General features: G+C 40.8%; 2 protein-coding genes across 2 annotated transcripts; both read left to right on the forward strand.

Moving 5' to 3' along the window:
• Positions 1-721: 721 nt before the first annotated feature.
• On the forward strand, positions 722-3,178 carry LOC311126350 (NLR family CARD domain-containing protein 3-like). The gene is made up of 2 exons (XM_084200353.1): positions 722-799; positions 1,242-3,178. Exons 1-2 carry the CDS (start codon positions 763-765, stop codon positions 3,035-3,037), a joined length of 1,833 nt encoding a protein of 610 aa, XP_084056479.1. The 5' UTR covers positions 722-762; the 3' UTR covers positions 3,038-3,178.
• Positions 3,179-3,372: 194 nt separating this feature from the next.
• Positions 3,373-19,429, forward strand: LOC311126349 (uncharacterized protein; the record flags this gene model as incomplete). The annotated part of the gene is made up of 10 exons (XM_084200352.1): positions 3,373-3,479; positions 5,476-5,649; positions 6,646-6,819; positions 7,830-8,003; positions 9,015-9,188; positions 10,080-10,253; positions 14,544-14,717; positions 15,723-15,896; positions 18,446-18,498; positions 18,912-19,429. Exons 1-10 carry the CDS (start codon positions 3,424-3,426, stop codon positions 19,427-19,429), a joined length of 1,845 nt encoding a protein of 614 aa, XP_084056478.1. The 5' UTR covers positions 3,373-3,423.
• Between the last annotated feature and the right edge of the window lie 1,104 nt (positions 19,430-20,533).

Below are 20,533 nucleotides of genomic sequence, written 5' to 3' on the forward strand. Positions count from 1 at the left end.
AGACGTTTCTACTGAACAAAGGTAAGAATAACTCATGGGTCATGGTCAGTGAGTTAAACAACACTGTCTCTAGTCATTTCTCCTCTCCCATTTTCCCATTTATTTTTGTTGTTTTCATAATCCATAGGCTAATCCTTTTGTCCATTTTCATAGTCCTGAATCAATATTAAACTAACACAACATTCCCTCCCTGTGTGTGTGTGTGTGTGTGTGTGTGTGTGTGTGTGTGTGTGTGTGTGTGTGTGTGTGTGTGTGTGTGTGTGTGTGTGTGTGTGTATGTGTGTGTGTGTGTGTGTGTGTGTGTGTGTGTGTGTGTGTGTGCACTCCCTGGATGAGGAGATGTAATCTCATGTTTTGTCCACAGAAACCAACAGGAGAGATCAGAGTCAAAGATTCTCAGTGGTCAGTCTTCCCATAGTCATCAAACAGACCTGGCCTCCATATTCAGTGTATGTGGTCCTGTTATGTACATTTGTTTTTGTTTACCTCAAGTAAAGGTGATCTGTCAATCATTCGTTAATGAGAAAGCATTTAGTCTCTTGCTTAACTTATTTACTTGATTTATTTCAGTTGCTTGAAGAGAATATTATGACATTTGTGAAGAACGAGCTGAAGATGTTCAAGAGGATTCTTAGTCCAGAACTCCCAGAAGGCTTTGAGAGTCAGAAGCAGGATCAGGAAGTGGTGGATGCTGAAGATGAGAAGCAGGAGAGCAGTGCCAGAGAGGGGGCTCTGAAGATCACACTGCACGTCCTGAGGAAAATGAACCAGAAGGAGCTTGCTGACACACTGGAGAAAAGTAAGAACTGTCTGCCTCATGTTGAATGCTGTTTTAGAACATTTAAAAGCTGTAGCTAAAGTACAGCTAAAGTAGCTGTGTAACTCAATGATATTGTAGCAGCCTTAACACAACACCTAGTGACCTCAACAAGTAGCAGCAGGGATGTGTTGTGTTGATTAATTTAGACAGAGAGAGAGAGAGAGAGAGAGAGAGAGAGAGAGAGAGAGAGAGAGAGAGAGAGAGAGAGAGAGAGAGAGAGAGAGAGAGAGAGAGAGATAATACCAATAATAATATAATCAGTCACTCCAGTCTGTAATGCATTATGAAAACATTTACACATTTATACAGTCAGTTAAGCGAAGAAATGATTATAATTTAAAATGTTATAACAGTCCTAGAATACTGTAGGCATTAAAACAGATGTAATATTATTATCCTCTTGTGTTATTTCTTCATTCAGATGATCTTGCTGTGATTTGCCAACGTGAACTCAAATCTAATCTAAAGAAGAAGTTTCAATGTGTATTGGAGGGGATCGCTAAACATGGAAACCCAACACTTCTCAATAAGATCTACACAGAGCTCTACATCACAGAGGGTGGAACAGGAGAGGTCAATAATGAACATGAGCTGAGACAGATTGAGACAACAACCAGGAAACAAGCAAGACCAGAGACTGCAGTCAAATGTAACGACATCTTCAAACCCTTAACTGGACAAGACAAACTTATCAGAACTGTGCTGACAAAGGGAGTCGCTGGCATTGGAAAAACAGTCTCTGTGCAGAAGTTCATTCTGGACTGGGCTGAAAGAAAAGCAAATCAAGATGTCCAATTTGTATTTTCATTCCCTTTTCGGGAGCTGAATTTGATGAATGGGGAAAAACACACTTTCATTGAACTTCTCAATCACTTCTCAATGGAAACCAAAGAATCAAGAATCTCCAACTACGACAAGTACAAAGTTCTGGTCATATTTGATGGTCTGGATGAGTGCCGACTGCCCCTAGACTTCCAGAAGAACAAGATCTGTTGTGACGTCACAGAGTCAACCTCAGTGGATGTTCTGCTGACAAATCTCATCAAGGGAAATCTGCTTCCCTCTGCTCTCCTCTGGATAACTACCCGACCTGCAGCAGCCAATCAGATCCCTTCAGGGTGTGTTGACCAGGTGACAGAGGTACGAGGGTTCAATGACCCACAGAAGGAGGAGTACTTCAGGAAGAGATTCAGTGATCAGGACCTGGCAAGCAGAATCATCTCACACATAAAGACATCAAGGAGCCTCCACATCATGTGCCACATTCCAGTCTTCTGTTGGATTTCTGCAACAGTCCTTGAACACATGTTGAGTACAGACAAGACAGAAGAGATGCCCAAGACTCTGACTGAGATGTACTCACACCTTGTGGTGTTTCATACCAAACAGAAGAATGAAAAGTATCTTGGGAAAGAAGAGACAGGTCCACACTGGAATAAAGAGAGCATTCTGTCACTGGGAAAACTGGCTTTTCTACAGCTTGTGAAGGGCAATCTGATTTTCTATGAAGAAGACCTGAAAGAGGCTGGCATTGATGTCAATGAAGCCTCAGTGTACTCAGGATTGTGCACACAGATCTTTAAAGAGGAATGTGTGCTGTACCAGGACAAGGTGTACTGCTTCGTGCATCTGAGCATTCAGGAGTTTCTGGCTGCTGTATATGTGTTCCTCTCATTCATCAACAACAATGAGAATCTAATGGCTAAACCTCAATCAACCAGGAACTTTTTTGCACTGTTCAGAGACAAGCCTGAAGTTACTTTCTACAAGAGTGCTGTGGATAAAGCCTTACAAAGTGAGACGGGAAACCTGGACCTGTTCCTCCGCTTCCTTCTGGGCCTCTCACTGGACTCCAATCAGAAGCACTTACGAGGTCTACTGGCAAAGACAAGAAGCAGCTCGCAGAGCCATAAAGAAACAGTCAAGTACATCAAGGAGAAGATCAGGGAGAATCCCTCTCCAGAGAGGTGCATCAATCTGTTCCACTGTCTGAATGAACTGAATGACCATTCTCTAGTGGAGGAGATCCAAAGCTACCTGAGATCAGGAAGTCTCTCAGAAGAAGAACTGTCACCTGCACAGTGGTCAACTCTGGTCTTTGTGTTGCTGACTTCAGAAAATGAGCTGGATGTGTTTGACCTGAAGAAATACTCCAGATCAGAGGAAGGTCTTCTGAGGCTGCTGCCAGTGGTCAAAGTCTCCAGAGCTGCTCTGTGAGTAAATACAAGTATATTTAAGTATTAATCATCAGTTTAGAGAAAAATATATATTATAGTATGTATATAATATTATATTGAAAAACATATTGAATCACTGCATTGATGTTCACATTAGTATAACAATATGACCATACAATTCTAGGAGACGGAAGATGAATCCATATGTTGTTTAAGGGAATAAACCAAATGCATCTGCCATTGTCCTTCTACACTACTGGTGTTAAATTAACAGTGTGTTTGTGAAATCATGATGACCTCTTTGTCAGGCTGTCAGGCTGTCTAGTCACAGAGGAAGGCTGTGCTTCACTGGTCTCAGCTCTGAAGTCAAACCCCTCACACCTGAGGGAGCTGGATCTGAGTAACAATGACCTGAAGGATTCAGGAATGAAGCTGCTCTCTGCTGGACTGGGGAATCCCCACTGTAAACTGGAGACTCTGAGGTCAGTATTCCTGTATCACTCAATGAACACACACACACTGAACACACACACACACACACAGGACACACATACTATACACACACACACACTGGACACACACACATACACACACTGGACACACACACACTGGACACACACTCATTGGACAACACACACACATTTTTAAAAATAAAGAAAAACCCTTGAATGAGTAGGTGTGTCACTGGACACACACACAAACACACAATTGACACACACACACACACAATGATTAATTTATTAGTGTTTAGAAACATGTTATCTACTGTTAATAATGATACATTCATTCATGTATGTACAGTACCAGTCAAAAGTTTGGACACACCTACTCATTCAAGGGTTTGTCTTTATTTTTACTATTTTTTACATTGTAGAATAATAGTGAAGACATCAAAACTATGAAATAACACATATGGAATCATGTAGTAACCAAAAAAGTGTTAAACAAATCAAAATATATTTTATATTTGAGATTCTTCAAATTGCCACCCTTTGCCTTGATGACAGCTTTGCACACTCTTGGCATTTTCTCAACCAGCTTCACCTGGAATGCTTTTCCAACAGTCTTGAAGGAGTTCTCACATATGCTGAGCACTTGTTGGCTGCTTTCCCTTCACTCTGCGATCCAACTCATCCCAAACCATCTCAATTGGGTTGAGGTTGGGTGATTGTGGAGGCCAGGTCATCTGATGCAGCACTCAATCACTCTCCTTCTTGGTCAAATAGAGGTGTGTTGAGTCATTGTCCTGTTAAAAAACAAATGATAGTCCCACTAAGCCTAAACCATATGGGATGGCGTGACGCTGCAGAATGCTGTGGTAGCCATGCTGGTTAAATTCTAAATAAATCACAGACAGTGTCACCAGCAAAGCACCCCCACACCATAACACCTCCTCCTCCATGCTTTACAGTGGGAACTACACATGCCGAGATCATCCGTGCACCCACACCGCTTCTCAAAAAGACACAGCGGTTGGAACCAACAATCTCAAATTTGGACTCTAGACCAAAGGACAAATGTCCACTGGTGTAATGTCCATTGCTCGTGTTTCTTGGCTCAAGCAGGTCTCTTCTTATTATTGGTGTCCTTTAGTAGTGATTTCTTTACAGCAATTCGACCATGAAGGCCTGATTCACATAGTCTCCTCTGAACAGCTGATGTTGTGATGTGTCTGTGACTTGAACTCTGTGAAGCATTTACTTGGGCTGCAATTTCTGAGGCCGGTACCTCTAATGAACTTATCCTCTGCAGCAGAGGTAACTCTGGGTCTTCCATTCCTGTGGTGGTCCTAATAAGAGCCAGTTTCATCATAGCACTTTATGGTTTTTGTGACTGCACTTGTTCTTAAAGTTCTTAAAATGTTCCTTATTGACTGACCTTCATGTCTTAAAGTAATGATGGACTGTTGTTTCTCTTTGCTTATTTGAGCTGTTCTTGCCATAATATGGACTTGGTCTTTTACCAAATAGGGCTATCTTCTGTATACCCCCCTACCTTGTCACAGCACAACTGATTGGTTCAACCACATTGAGAAGGAAAGAGATTCCACAAATTAACTTTTAAGAAGGCACACCAGTTAATTGAAATGCATTCCAGGTGACTACCTCATGAAGCTGGTTGAGAGAATGCCAAGAGTGTGCAAAGCTGTCAGCAAGGCAAAGGGTGGCTATTTGAAGAATCTCAAATATAACATATATTTTAATTTGTTTAACACTTCTTTGGTTACTACATGATTCCATATGTGTTATTTCATAGTTTTAATGTCTTCACTATCATTCTACAATGTAATTTATTTATTTATTTTTTTACAAATTTGAATGAGTAGGTGTGTTCAAACTTTTGACTGATAGTGTATATATACATATATTAATAGATATGGCAGGTTTCAGGACTCTGATGTATCTGAAAAATGTTTTTAAATATATTTTCACCAAAAAAGAATAGCAGTGTGGTTTTAATATGATTTTACTCTTGCAGGCTGTCAGGCTGTCTAGTCACAGAGGAAGGCTGTGCTTCTCTGATCTCAGCTCTGAAGTCAAACCCCTCACACCTGAGAGAGCTGGATCTGAGTAACAATGACCTGAAGGATTCAGGAGTGAAGCTGCTCTCTGCTGGACTGGGGAATCCCCACTGTAAACTGGAGACTCTGAGGTCAGTATTCCTGTAGTTGGTCAACAAGTGATAACTGTTCACCAGATCCACATGTGTTTACCAGGCACACATAGTCCACACCATATGTGTTTGGACAGTGAAGCTTACAGTTTTACATTTGGTTCTATGCTCCATCATTTTGGATTTGAGATAAAACGTTTCATATTAGGTGACATTACAGAATGTAACCTTTTATTTGAGGTTAATGGTGAGAGGTTAGCATGTTTTGTTGTAGCCTCTGTAACTCTCTCACTCATTATTATTCATGATTCATTCATTATTTTTCTAAATCATGGCATCATTAGGATTAATTTAGTAGTGTTTAGAAACATGTTATCTACTCACTTAGAAGATTAATCCAGTCATCATCCACCATTCAGTTACTATCGGGCAAAACATAACCCAAAACACAACCAAAACAAACTGCAAATGCAACCAACGAGTTTGGAACCAACTACGAAACCTTTGACTACTTTAATAGACTATAAGTTAATTGGTCAGAATACTTATGACTTCTTCAAATAGGGGGACTAGATACATAAAGTGCTTTCATTTCTAAATGGTGAAACAGATATGTATTAAAATACCCTCAAATAAAAGGTGACATTATATACTGTCACCTCATATGAAACATTTGATCTCAAATCCAAAATGCTGGAGTATAGAGCCACATTTAAAATGTTAGCTTTACTGTGAAAATAGATATAGTGTGGACTGTATACTCAATACAATCTAAATCTGATACCTCACTGTCTGTCTTTTGACTGATACTGCTTTTTAAACTGCTCTGGTCAGTCTACTCAAGTATTTGTACTATACATGTTTCTCTCTACAAGCAATATTATGATAATTTCTAATAATGATACATTAATTTATGAATAGATATGGCAGGTTTCAGGACACTGATATATCTGAATATGTTGAGAAAATATATTGCCACTATTTTCACCACCAAATAATAGCAGTGTGGTTTTAAAATGATTTGACTCTTTGCAGGCTGTCAGGCTGTCTAGTCACAGAGGAAGGCTGTGCTTCTCTGGTCTCAGCTCTGAAGTCAAACCCCTCACACCTGAGAGAGCTGGACCTGAGTAACAATGACCTGAAGGATTCAGGAGTGAAGCTGCTCTCTGCTGGACTGGGGAATCCCCACTGTAAACTGGAGACTCTGAGGTCAGTATTCCTGTAGTTGGTCAACAAGTGATAACTGTTCACCAGATCCACATGTGTTTACCAGGCACACATAGTCCACACCATATGTGTTTGGACAGTGAGGCTTACAGTTTTACATTTGGTTCTATGCTCCATCATTTTGGATTTGAGATAAAACGTTTCATATTAGGTGACATTACAGAATGTCACCTTTTATTTGAGGTTAATGGTGAGAGGTTAGTATGTTTTGTTTTAGCCTCTGTAACTCTCTCACTCATTATTATTCATGATTCATTCATGATTTTTCTTAATCATGTCATCATCAGAATTAATTTAGTAGTGTTTAGAAACATGTTATCTACTCACTAAGACAGAAAATTACTCCAGTCATCATCCACCATTCAGTTACTATTGGGCAAAACATAACCCAAAACACAACCAAAACAAACTGCAAATGCAACCATCGAGTTTGGGACCAAATACTAAACTTTTGACTACTTTAATACACTATAAGTTAATTGGTCAGAATACTTATGACTTATTCAAATAGGGGGACTAGATACATAAAGTGCTTTCATTTCTAAATGGTGAAACATATATGTATTAAAATACCCTCAAATAAAAGGTGACATTATATACTGTCACCTCATATGAAACATTTGATTCAAATCCAAAATGCTGGAGCAGAGAGCCACATTTAAAATGTTAGCTTTACTGTGAAAATAGATACGGTGTGGACTGTATACTCAATACAATCTAAATCTGATACCTCACTGTCTGTCTTTTGACTGATACTGCTTTTTAAACTGGTCTGGTGAGTCTACTCAAATATTCGTAATATACATGTTTCTATCTACAAGCAATACTTTGATAAGTTGTCATTTATAATAATGAAACATTCATTAATTAATGAATAGATATGGCAGGTTTCAGGACACTGATATATCTGAATATGTTGAGAAAATATATTGCCACTATTTTCACCACCAAATAATAGCAGTGTGGTTTTAAAATGATTTGACTCTTTGCAGGCTGTCAGGCTGTCTAGTCACAGAGGAAGGCTGTGCTTCTCTGGTCTCAGCTCTGAAGTCAAACCCCTCACACCTGAGAGAGCTGGATCTGAGTATCAATGACCTGAAGGATTCAGGAGTGAAGCTGCTCTCTGCTGGACTGGGGAATCCCCACTGTAAACTGGAGACTCTGAGGTCAGTATTACTGTAGTTGGTCAACAAGTGATAACTGTTCACCAGATCCACATGTGTTTACCAGGCACACATAGTCCACACCATATGTGCTTGGACAGTGAAGCTTACAGTTTTACATTTGGTTCTATGCTCCATCATTTTGGATTTGAGATAAAACGTTTCATATTAGGTGACATTACAGAATGTCACCTTTTATTTGATGTTAATGGTGAGAGGTTAGCATGTTTTGTTGTAGCCTCTGTAACTTTCTCACTCATTATTATGCATGATTCATTCATGATTTTTCTTAATCATGGCATCATCAGGATTAATTTAGTTGTGTTTAGAAACATGTTATCTACTCACTTAGACAGAAAATTACTCCAGTCATCATCCACCATTCAGTTACTATTGGGCAAAACATAACCCAAAACACAACCAAAACAAACTGCAAATGCAACCAACGAGTTTGGGACCAAATAGTAAACTTTTGACTACTTTAATACACTATAAGTTAATTGGTCAGAATACTTATGACTTCTTCAAATAGGGGGACTAGATACATAAAGTGCTTTCATTTCTAAATGGTGAAACAGATATGTATTAAAATACCCTCAAATAAAAGGTGACATTATATACTGTCACCTCATATGAAACATTTGATCTCAAATCCAAAATGCTGGAGTATAGAGCCACATTTAAAATGTTAGCTTTACTGTGAAAATAGATATGGTGTGGACTGTATACTCAATACAATCTAAATCTGATACCTCACTGTCTGTCTTTTGACTGATACTGCTTTTTAAACTGCTCTGGTCAGTCTACTCAAATATTCGTACTATACATGTTTCTATCTACAAGCAATACTTTGATAAGTTGTCATTTATAATAATGAAACATTCATTAATTAATGAATAGATATGGCAGGTTTCAGGACACTGATATATCTGAATATGTTGAGAAAATATATTGCCACTATTTTCACCACCAAAGAATAGCAGTGTGGTTTTAAAATGATTTGACTCTTTACAGGCTGTCAGGCTGTCTAGTCACAGAGGAAGGCTGTGCTTCTCTGGTCTCAGCTCTGAAGTCAAACCCCTCACACCTGAGAGAGCTGGATCTGAGTATCAATGACCTGAAGGATTCAGGAGTGAAGCTGCTCTCTGCTGGACTGGGGAATCCCCACTGTAAACTGGAGACTCTGAGGTCAGTATTCCTGTAGTTGGTCAACAAGTGATAACTGTTCACCAGATCCACATGTGTTTACCAGGCACACATAGTCCACACCATATGTGTTTGGACAGTGAAGCTTACAGTTTTAAATTTGGTGCTATGCTCCAGCATTTTGGATTTGAGATATAATGTTTCATATTAGGCAACAGTACAGAATGTCACCTTTTATTTGATGTTAATGGTGAGAGGTTAGCATGTTTTGTTGTAGCCTTTGTAACTTTCTCATTCATTATTATTCATGATTCATTCATGATCTTTCTCAATCATGGCAGTCACAGGCTTGATGTAGGCATTGCATTCAAAGAATATGGGATCAAATACTAAACTTTTGACTACTTGAATACACTATAAGTGAATTGGTCAGAATATATATTAATTCTTAAAATGTGGGGACTAGATACATAAAGTGCTTTCATTTCTAAACGGTGAAACAGATATGTATTAAAATACCCTCAAATAAGAGGTGACATTATATACTGTCACCTCATATGAAACATTTAATCAGAAATCCAAAATGCTGAAGTACAGAGCCACATTTAAAATGTTAGCTTTACTGTGAAAATAGATATAGTGTGGACTGTATACTCAATACAATCTAAATCTGATACCTCACTGTCTGTCTTTTGACTGATACTGCTTTTTAAACTAGTCTGGTCAGTCTACTCAAATATTTGTACTATACATGTTTCTTTCTACAATCAATATATGTTCATTTCTAATAATGAAACATTCATTAATTTATGAACAGATATGGCAGGTTTCAGGACACTGATATATCTGAATATGTTGAAAAAATATATTGCCACTCTATTTTCACCACCAAAGAATAGCAGTGTGGTTTTAATATGATTTGACTATTTGCAGGCTGTCAGGCTGTCTAGTCACAGAGGAAGGCTGTGCTTCTCTGGTCTCAGCTCTGAAGTCAAACCCCTCACACCTGAGAGAGCTGGACCTGAGTAACAATGACCTGAAGGATTCAGGAGTGAAGCTGCTCTCTGCTGGACTGGGGAATCCCCACTGTAAACTGGAGACTCTGAGGTCAGTATTCCTGTAGTTGGACAACAAGTGATAACTGTTCACCAGATCCACATGTGTTTACCAGGCACACATAGTCCACACCATATGTGTTTGGACAGTGAAGCTTACAGTTTTAAATTTGGTTTTTAGATACAATGTTTCATATTATGCAACAGTACAGAATGTCACCTTTTATTTAAAGATTTTCATACATATACAGGTAGGGAAAAAGTATTTGATCCCCTGCTGATTTTGTACATTTGCCCACTGACAAAGAAGTGATCAGTCTATAATTTTAATGGTAGGTTTATTTGAACAGTGAGAGACAAAATAACAACAAAAAAATCCAGAAAAACGCATTTCAAAAATGTTATAAATTGATTTGCATTTTAATGAGGGAAATAAGTATTTGACCCCCTCTCAATCAGAAAGATTTCTGGCTCCCAGGTGTCTTTTATACAGGTAACGAGCTGAGATTATGAGCACACTCTTAAAGGGAGTGCTCCTAATCTCAGCTTGTTACCTGTATAAAAGACACCTGTCCACAGAAGCAATCAATCAATCAGATTCCAAACTCCATGGCTAAGATCAAAGAGCTCTCCAAGGATGTCAGGGACAAGATTGTAGACCTACACAAGGCTGGAATGGGCTACAAGACCATCGCCAAGCAGCTTGGTGAGAAGGTGACAACAGTTGGTGCGATTATTCGCAAATGGAAGAAACACAAAAGAACTGTCAATCTCCCTCGGCCTGGGGCTCCATGCAAGTTCTCACCTCGTGGAGTTGCAATGATCATGAGAACGGTGAGGAATCAGCCCAGAACTACACGGGAGGATCTTGTCAATGATCTCAAGGCAGCTGGGACCATAGTCACCAAGAAAACAATTGGTAACACACTATGCCGTGAAGGACTGAAATCCTGCAGCGCCCGCAAGATCCCCCTGCTCAAGAAAGCACATATACATGGCCGTCTGAAGTTTGCCAATGAACATCTGAATGATTCAGAGGAGAACTGGGTGAAAGTGTTGTGGTCAGATGAGACCAAAATCGAGCTCTTTGGCATCAACTCAACTCGCCGTGTTTGGAGGAGGAGGAATGCTGCCTATGACCCCAAGAACACCATCCCCACCGTCAAACATGGAGGTGGAAACATTATGCTTTGGGGGTGTTTTTCTGCTAAGGGGACAGGATAACTTCACCGCATCAAAGGGACGATGGACGGGGCCATATACCGTCAAATCTTGAGTGAGAACCTCCTTCCCTCAGCCAGGGCATTGAAAATGGGTCGTGGATGGGTATTCCAGCATGACAATGACCCAAAAGACACGGCCAAGGAAACAAAGGAGTGGCTCAAGAAGAAGCACATTAAGGTCCTGGAGTGGCCTAGCCAGTCTCCAGATCTTAATCCTATAGAAAATCTGTGGAGGGAGCTGAAGGTTCGAGTTGCCAAACGTCATCCTCGAAACCTTAATGACTTGGAGAAGATCTGCAAAGAGGAGTGGGACAAAATCCCTCCTGATATGTGTGCAAACCTGGTGGCCGACTACAAGAAACGTCTGACCTCTGTGATTGCCAACAAGGGTTTTGCCACCAAGTACTAAGTCATGTTTTGCAGAGGGGTCAAATACTTATTCCCCGCATTAAAATGCAAATCAATTTATAACATTTTTGACATGTGTTTTTCAGGATTTTTTTGTTGTTATTCTGTCTCTCACTGTTCAAATAAACCTACCATTAAAATGATAGACTGATCATGTCTTTGTCAGTGGGCAAACGTACAAAATCAGCAGGGGATCAAATACTTTTTCCCTCACTGTATATTTTACCGTTTAGAAATGAAAGTACTTTATTATGTAGTTCTCCCATTTGAAAAAGTCATAATTATTTAGACAAATTCATTTAGTCAAAAGTTTAGTGTTTTGGTCCAATATTCTTTGCCTGCAGTGATTACATCAAGCTTGTGATTCTACAAACTTGTTGAATACATTTGCAGTTTGTCTTGGTTGTGTTTTAGATTATATTTTTCCTAATAGAAACTGAATGGTGAATAATGTCCTGTCATTTTGGAGTCACTTCACTTGTATTGTCAGTAAAAATAGAATATGTTTCTGAACACTTCTACATTCATGTGGATGCTACCATGATTATGAATAATCATGAATGAATTGTGAATGATGATGAATGAGAAAGTTACAGAGGAACAAGGATCATACCCCCTCTGTTATAGGGGGACTAGATACATAAAGTGCTTTCATTTCTAAATGGTGAAACAGATATGTATGAAAATACCCTCAAATAAAAGGTGACATTATATACTGTCACCTCATATGAAACATTTGATCTCAAATCCAAAATGCTGGAGTACAGAGCCACATTTAAAATGTCAGTTTCACTGTCAAAATAGATATGGTGTGGACTGTATACTCAATACAATCTAAATCTGATACCTCACTGTCTGTCTTTTGACTGATACTGCTTTTTAAACTGCTCTGGTCAGTCTACTCAAATATTTGTCATATGCATTTTTCTATCTACAAGCAATACTTTGATAATTTGTCATTTCCAATAATGAAACATTCATTTATGAATAGATATGGCAGGTTTCAGGACGCTGATACAGTGGGGAAAAAAAGTATTTAGTCAGCCACCAATTGTGCAAGTTCTCCCACTTAAAAAGATGAGAGAGGCCTGTAATTTTCATCATAGGTACACGTCAACTATGACAGACAAATTGAGAAATATTAATCCAGAAAATCACATTGTAGGATTTTTAATGAATTTATTTGCAAATTATGGTGGAAAATAAGTATTTGGTCACCTACAAACAAGCAAGATTTCTGGCTCTCACAGACCTCCAACTTCTTCTTTAAGAGGCTCCTCTGTCCTCCACTCGTTACCTGTATTAATGGCACCTGTTTGAACTTGTCATCAGTATAAAATACACCTGTCCACAACCTCAAACAGTCACACTCCAAACTCTACTATGGCCAAGACCAAAGAGCTGTCAAAGGACACCAGAAACAAAATTGTAGACCTGCACCAGGCTGGGAAGACTGAATCTGCAATAGGTAAGCAGCTTAGTTTGAAGAAATCAACTGTGGGAGCAATTATTAGGATATGGAAGACATACAAGACCACTGATAATCTCCCTCGATCTGGGGCTCCACGCAAGATCTCACCCCGTGGGGTCAAAATGATCACAAGAACGGTGAGCAAAAATCCCAGAACAACACGGGGGGACCTAGTGAATGACCTGCAGAGAGCTGGGACCAAAGTAACAAAGCCTACCATCAGTAACACACTACGCCACCAGAGACTCAAATACTGCAGTGCCAGACGTGTCCCCCTGCTTAAGCCAGTACATGTCCAGGCCCGTCTGAAGTTTGCTAGAGTGCATTTGGATGATCCAGAAGAGGATTGGGAGAATGTCATATGGTCAGATGAAACCAAAATATAACTTTTTGGTAAAAACTCAACTCATCGTTTTTGGAGGACAAAGAATGCTGAGTTGCGTCCAAAGAACACCATACCTACTGTGAAGCATGGGGGTGGAAACATCATGCTTTGGGGCTGTTTTTCTGCAAAGGGACCAGGACGACTGATCCGTGCAAAGGAAAGAATGAATGGGGCCATGTATCGTGAGATTTTGAGTGAAAACCTCCTTCCATCAGCAAGGGCATTGAAGATGAAACGTGGCTGGGTCTTTCAGCATGACAATGATCCCAAACACACCGCCCGGGCAATGAAGGAGTGGCTTCGTAAGAAGCATTTCAAGGTCCTGGAGTGGCCTAGCCAGTCTCCAGATCTCAACCCCATAGAAAATATTTGGAGGGAGTTGAAAGTCCGTGTTGCCCAGCGACAGCCCCAAAACATCACTGCTCTAGAGGAGATCTGCATGGAGGAATGGGCCAAAATACCAGCAACAGTGTGTGAAAACCTTGTGAAGACTTACAGAAAACGTTTGACCTGTGTCATTGCCAACAAAGGGTATATAACAAAGTAATGAGAAACTTTTGTTATTGACCAAATACTTATTTTCCACCATAATTTGCAAATAAATTCATAAAAAACCCTACAATGTGATTTTCTGAAAAAATAAATCTAATTTTGTCTGTCATAGTTGACGTGTACCTATGATGAAAATTACAGGCCTCTCTCATCTTTTTAAGTGGGAGAACTTGCACAATTGGTGGCTGACTAAATACTTTTTTTCCCCACTGTATATCTGAATATGTTGAAAAATATATACTGCCACTCTTTTCACCACCAAAGAATATCAGTGTGGTTTTAATATAATTTGACTCTTTGCAGGCTGTCACGCTGTCTAGTCACAGAGGAAGGCTGTGCTTCACTGGTCTCAGCTCTGAAGTCAAACCCCTCACACCTGAGAGAGCTGGACCTGAGTATCAATGACCTGAAGGATTCAGGAGTGAAGCTGCTCTCTGCTGGACTGGGGAATCCCCACTGTAAACTGGAGACTCTGAGGTCAGTATTCCTGTAGTTGGTCAACAAGTTATAACTGTTCACCAGATCCACATGTGTTTACCAGGCACACATAGTCCACACCATATGTGTTTGGACAGTGAAGCTTACCGTTTTAAATTTGGTGCTATGCTCCATCATTTTGGATTTGAGATATAATGTTTCATATTAGGCAACAGTACAGAATGTCACCTTTTATTTGAGGTTAATGGTGAGAGGTTAGCATGTTTTATTGTAGCCTCTGTAACTTTCTCACTCATAATTATTCATGATTCATTCATGATTTTTCTTAATCATGTCATCAGGATTAATTTAGTAGTGTTTAGAAACATGTTATCTACTCACTTAGACAGAAAATTACTCCAGTCATCATCCACCATTCAGTTACTATCGGGCAAAACATAACCCAAAACACAACCAAAACAAACTGCAAATGCAACCAACGAGTTTGGGACCAAATACTCAACTTTTGACTACTTTAATACACTATAAGTGAATTGGTCAGAATACTTATGACTTCTTCAAATGGGGGGACTAGATACATAAAGTGGTTTCATTTCTAAACGGTGAAACAGATATGTATTAAAATACCCTCAAATAAAAGGTGACATTATATACTGTCACCTCATTTGACATATTTGATCTGAAATCCAAAATGCTGGAGTATAGAGCCACATTTAAAATGTTATCTTCACTGTCAAAATAGAGATGGTGTGGACTGTATACTCAATACAATCTAAATCTGATACCTCACTGTCTGTCTTTTGACTGATACTGCTTTTTAAACTGCTCTGGTCAGTCTACTCAAATATTTGTAATGTGCATTTTTCTATCTACAAGCAATACTTTGATAATTTGTCATTTCTAATAATGATACATTAATTTATGAATAGATATGTCAGGTTTCAGGACGCTGATATATCTGAATATGTTGAAAAAATATACTGCCACTATTTTCACCACCAAAGAATAGCAGTGTGGTTTTAATATGATTTAACTCTTTGTCAGGCTGTCAGGCTGTCTAGTCACAGAGGAAGGCTGTGCTTCTCTGGTCTCAGCTCTGAAGTCAAACCCCTCACACCTGAGAGAGCTGGACCTGAGCTACAATCACCCAGGAGACTCAGGAGTCAGACTGCTCTCTGCTGGACTGGAGGATCCACACTGCAGACTGGAGAAACTCAAGTATGTAGAGGGTTTATGTCAATGTTCATATCAGACATGTTGGAGTTATCAGGCTAGTTAAGACAAACATTCTGACCACCACTTGGACTAAGTTATATAAAGACTGTGTGTGGTTGTGTGTGTGTGTGTGTGTGTGTGTGTGTGTGTGTGTGTGTGTGTGTGTGTGTGTGTCCAGTGCGTGGGTCCTGTGTGTGTGTGTGTGTGTGTCCAGTGTGTGTGTGTGTGTGACCAGTGTGAGTGTGTGTGTTTGTGTCCAGTGTGTTTGTGTGTGACCCACAGTGGACACACACAGACACGATGGACACACACGCAAACTGGACACACACACACACACTGGACACACACACACACACACACACTCACTCACTTACACTGGACACACACACACACTGGACAAACACACACACACAAACATACACACACACACTGGACAAATACACACACACTGGACAAACACACACATACTGGACAAACATACACACACTGGACAAACACACACATGCTGGTCACACACACACACAAACTGGACACACACACACTGGACACACACACACACACACACACACAAACACACACACTGGACACACACACACACACACTGGACAAACACACACACACTGGACACACACACACAAACTGGACACACACACAAACTGGACACACACAACAGACACACACACACACACACACACACACACACACACACACACACACACACACACACACACACACACACACTCACTCACTTACACTGGACACACACACACACACACACACACACACACACACACACACTGGACACACACAAACAGACTGTACACACACACTGGACACACACACAAACTGGACACACACAATAGACACACACACACACACACACACACTCACTCACTTACACTGGACACACACACACACACACACTGGACAAACACACACACACACACACACACACACACACACACACTGGACACACACAAAAAGACTGTACACACACACACACTGGACAAACCCACACACACACACACACACACACACACTGGACACACACACACACACACACACACACACACACACACACACTGGACACACACACACACACACACACTGAACAGACACACACACACACACACACTGGACAGACACACACACACACACACTGGACACACACACACACACTGGACACACACGCACACACACTTACACACTGGACTCACACACACACACACACACACACACAGACACACACTGGACAAACACACACACACTGGACACACACACACACACTGGACACACACACAATCACACTGGACACACACACACACACACACACACACACTGGAAACACATGCACATTGGACAAACACACACACACTGGATACACAACACACACTGGACACACACACACACTGGACACACACACACACACACACTGGACACACACACACACACACTGGACACACACGCACACACACTGGACACACACGCACACACGCTTACACACTGGACTCACACACACACACACACACACACACACACACACACACACACACACACACAGACACACACTGGACAAACACACACATACTGGACACGCACTGGACACACTCACTCACACTGGACACACACAGACACACACTGGACACACACACACACACACACACTGGACACACATGTACATTGGACAAACACACACACACTGGATACACAAATACACTGGACACACACACACAATGGACACACACACACACACACTGGACACACAAACACACTCACACTGGACACATACACACACTGTACACACACACACAAACACACACACACACACACTTGACACACATGCACACACACACACACACTGGACACACACACACACTGGACGGACACACACTGGACACACACACACACTGGCACAAAAGGGAAACAAAGAGTTTTTCCACAGAGTGGACACACACACACACACACTCACACTGGACACACACACACATACACACACACACACACACTGGACACACACACACTGGACACACACACACACACACACACACACACACACTGGACACACACACACACACACACACACACACACACACTAGATCCACACACACACACACACTGGACACACACACACACATATACACTGGACACACACACACACACACATATACACACACACACACACACAATGTACACATACACATTGGACACACACACACACACTCACACTGGACACACACACACAAAGGACGCACACACACACACACAGAGTGGACACACACACACACACACACACACACACACACACACACACACACACACACACACACACACACACACACACACACTTGGACAAAGTTATAAGCTGACTGTGTGTGTGTGTGTGTGTGTGTGTGTGTGTGTGTGTGTGTGTGTGTGTGTGTGTGTGTGTGTGTGTGTGTGTGTGTGTGTGTGTGTGTGTGTGTGTGTGTGTGTGTGTGTGTGTGTGTGTGTGTGTGTGTGTAAGTTCAGGTGTATCCCTCAATGACTGTCTGTTCTTCTGCTTGCCGCTACAGTGTGGAACATGGTGGAGAGAACACAATGAAACCTGGGCTTAGAAAATGTGAGTGTTGACTGCTGTGAAGAATATGACTAAGAATAAGTCTTAATTCAAGTAAAGTCAAAGACCACCATCATTACTTACTTGGTCATATTAAATATCAGCTGTAGTTCTACAGAAGCACAAATCAGGGACACCAAAGTTTACAAAGAGTTGCTTTGACAATATGTGTGTCTGTGTGTGGCGTGTTCGTGTGACTTTAGAAATGTGTGTGTTCAGGGTGTGTGTGTAATTAATGGGAATAAGTGTGTTTTATATTACCATACAGTATAACATATGATCATTCAACAAGTCTCAAGTTACCTTAACTTCTCCTTTTGATACCTAGAAACATCTACATTAAATGAATTAGTGAAAAGTGAGTTAACATTCTAATGTGAATGATGATGATTTCTAATATTGTGTCTGGTTTCATCCATCAGATGTCTGTGATCTCACACTGGACACAAACACAGTAAACAGATTCCTCTCTCTGTCTGAGGAGAACAGAAAGGTGACACGTAGGAGAGAGGAGCAGCCGTATCCTGATCACCCAGAGAGATTTGAGGTCTGGGAACAGGTGCTGTGTAGAGAGGGTCTGACTGGGCGCTGTTACTGGGAGGTAGAGTGGAGTGGGAGAGGGGCTGTTATAGGAGTGACATATAAAGGAATCAGCAGGAGAGGAGTGGGTTGTGGGATTGGATGTAATGACAAGTCCTGGAGTCTGTTCTGCTCTGACAACAGTTACTCTGCCTGTCACAATAATAAGTCCACTACCATAGACGTCCCCTCCTCCAGCCCCCACAGAGTAGGAGTGTATCTGGACTGGCCAGCCGGCACTCTGTCCTTCTACAGAGTCTCCTCTGACACACTGACCCACCTGTACACATTCCACTCCACATTCACTGAGCCAATCTATCCAGGGTTTATGGTTTATCTTGACTCCTCAGTGTCCCTGTAAATAATAACCATGGTAACACTGACACACACACACACACTGGACACACACACACACACACTGGACACACACACACACACAAACTAGATTCACACACACACACTGGACACACACACACACACACACACACTGACACATTGGACACACACACTGGACACACACACACACACACACACACACTAGACACACACACACACACTAGATTCACACACACACTGGACACACACACACACACACACTGACACATTTCCATGTGTTGAATTTTGATGAAAGGAAATCCCATATAGCCTACTGGACAGGACTTTGCTATGGCATCTTCTGTTTGGGTGTCTCAGGTCAGGTCTGAGCCATGATCAGAATGTGTCTCTGTGTCTATTTCCAGCCCTGCCATTTCTACCTGTCCTGATCTAGTGTTTCACCCCTGACCTCCTCACACTGTCTCACTGTCCATGACTGCTTTTAGCTCCCACCTCTACTTCACTGTGTTATAATGGACCTTATGCTTGTTATGTCACCTCTGTAACAAGTTATCAAACATACTGACCTTTCTGACCCTATCCCATGGCCTTACTTTCTACAACTGAACATTTAAATTCCTCTATGAGTTTTGTTTAGTGTCCATTTACTTATTTATGTATTTGCTGTATATTGGGGTTGTGCTGCAGAGCATCATGGGGGTTTGTATGTGTTGAGATGATCACGTTCCAGATAAATCGTTGAACTGATTCCTGTCTCCCGTCTCATCATTATTGAATTGTTATACAGACGTGGTTATGAAACCCACGAGACATAACAACAGACTGGCGATGAGTAAGTCTGAATCTACAGGAACTATTCTGTCTGGAAGAAGTGGGTTTTTACAACTGTTTAAATCTGTTATTTTCTGTGGTCCAGTCTAGGCTAATGTTAGCACAGTGTATTGCTAGCAGAGGCAAGTGCATAGTCCAGCTAGCTAAGAAAGAGCGTTAACCAGTGGTGTAAAGTACTTAAGTAAAAATACTTTAAAGTACTACTTAAGTAATTTTTTTGGGTATCTGTACTTGACTTTACTATTTATATTTTTGACAATTTTTACTTTCACTTCACTACATTCCTAAAGAAAATAAT

Source organism: Coregonus lavaretus (genome assembly GCF_964263955.1).
Source record: "Coregonus lavaretus genome assembly, contig: HAP1_SCAFFOLD_1866, whole genome shotgun sequence".
Lineage (NCBI taxonomy): Eukaryota > Metazoa > Chordata > Actinopteri > Salmoniformes > Salmonidae > Coregonus > Coregonus lavaretus.

Bases quoted from the DNA above. Each gene is read 5' to 3' on its own strand.
- LOC311126350 (XM_084200353.1), top strand. From the start codon at position 763: ATGAACCAGAAGGAGCTTGCTGACACACTGGAGAAAA. The intron at 800-1,241 runs GTAAGAACTGTC...TTCTTCATTCAG, and splicing joins TGCTGACACACTGGAGAAAA to ATGATCTTGCTGTGATTTGC.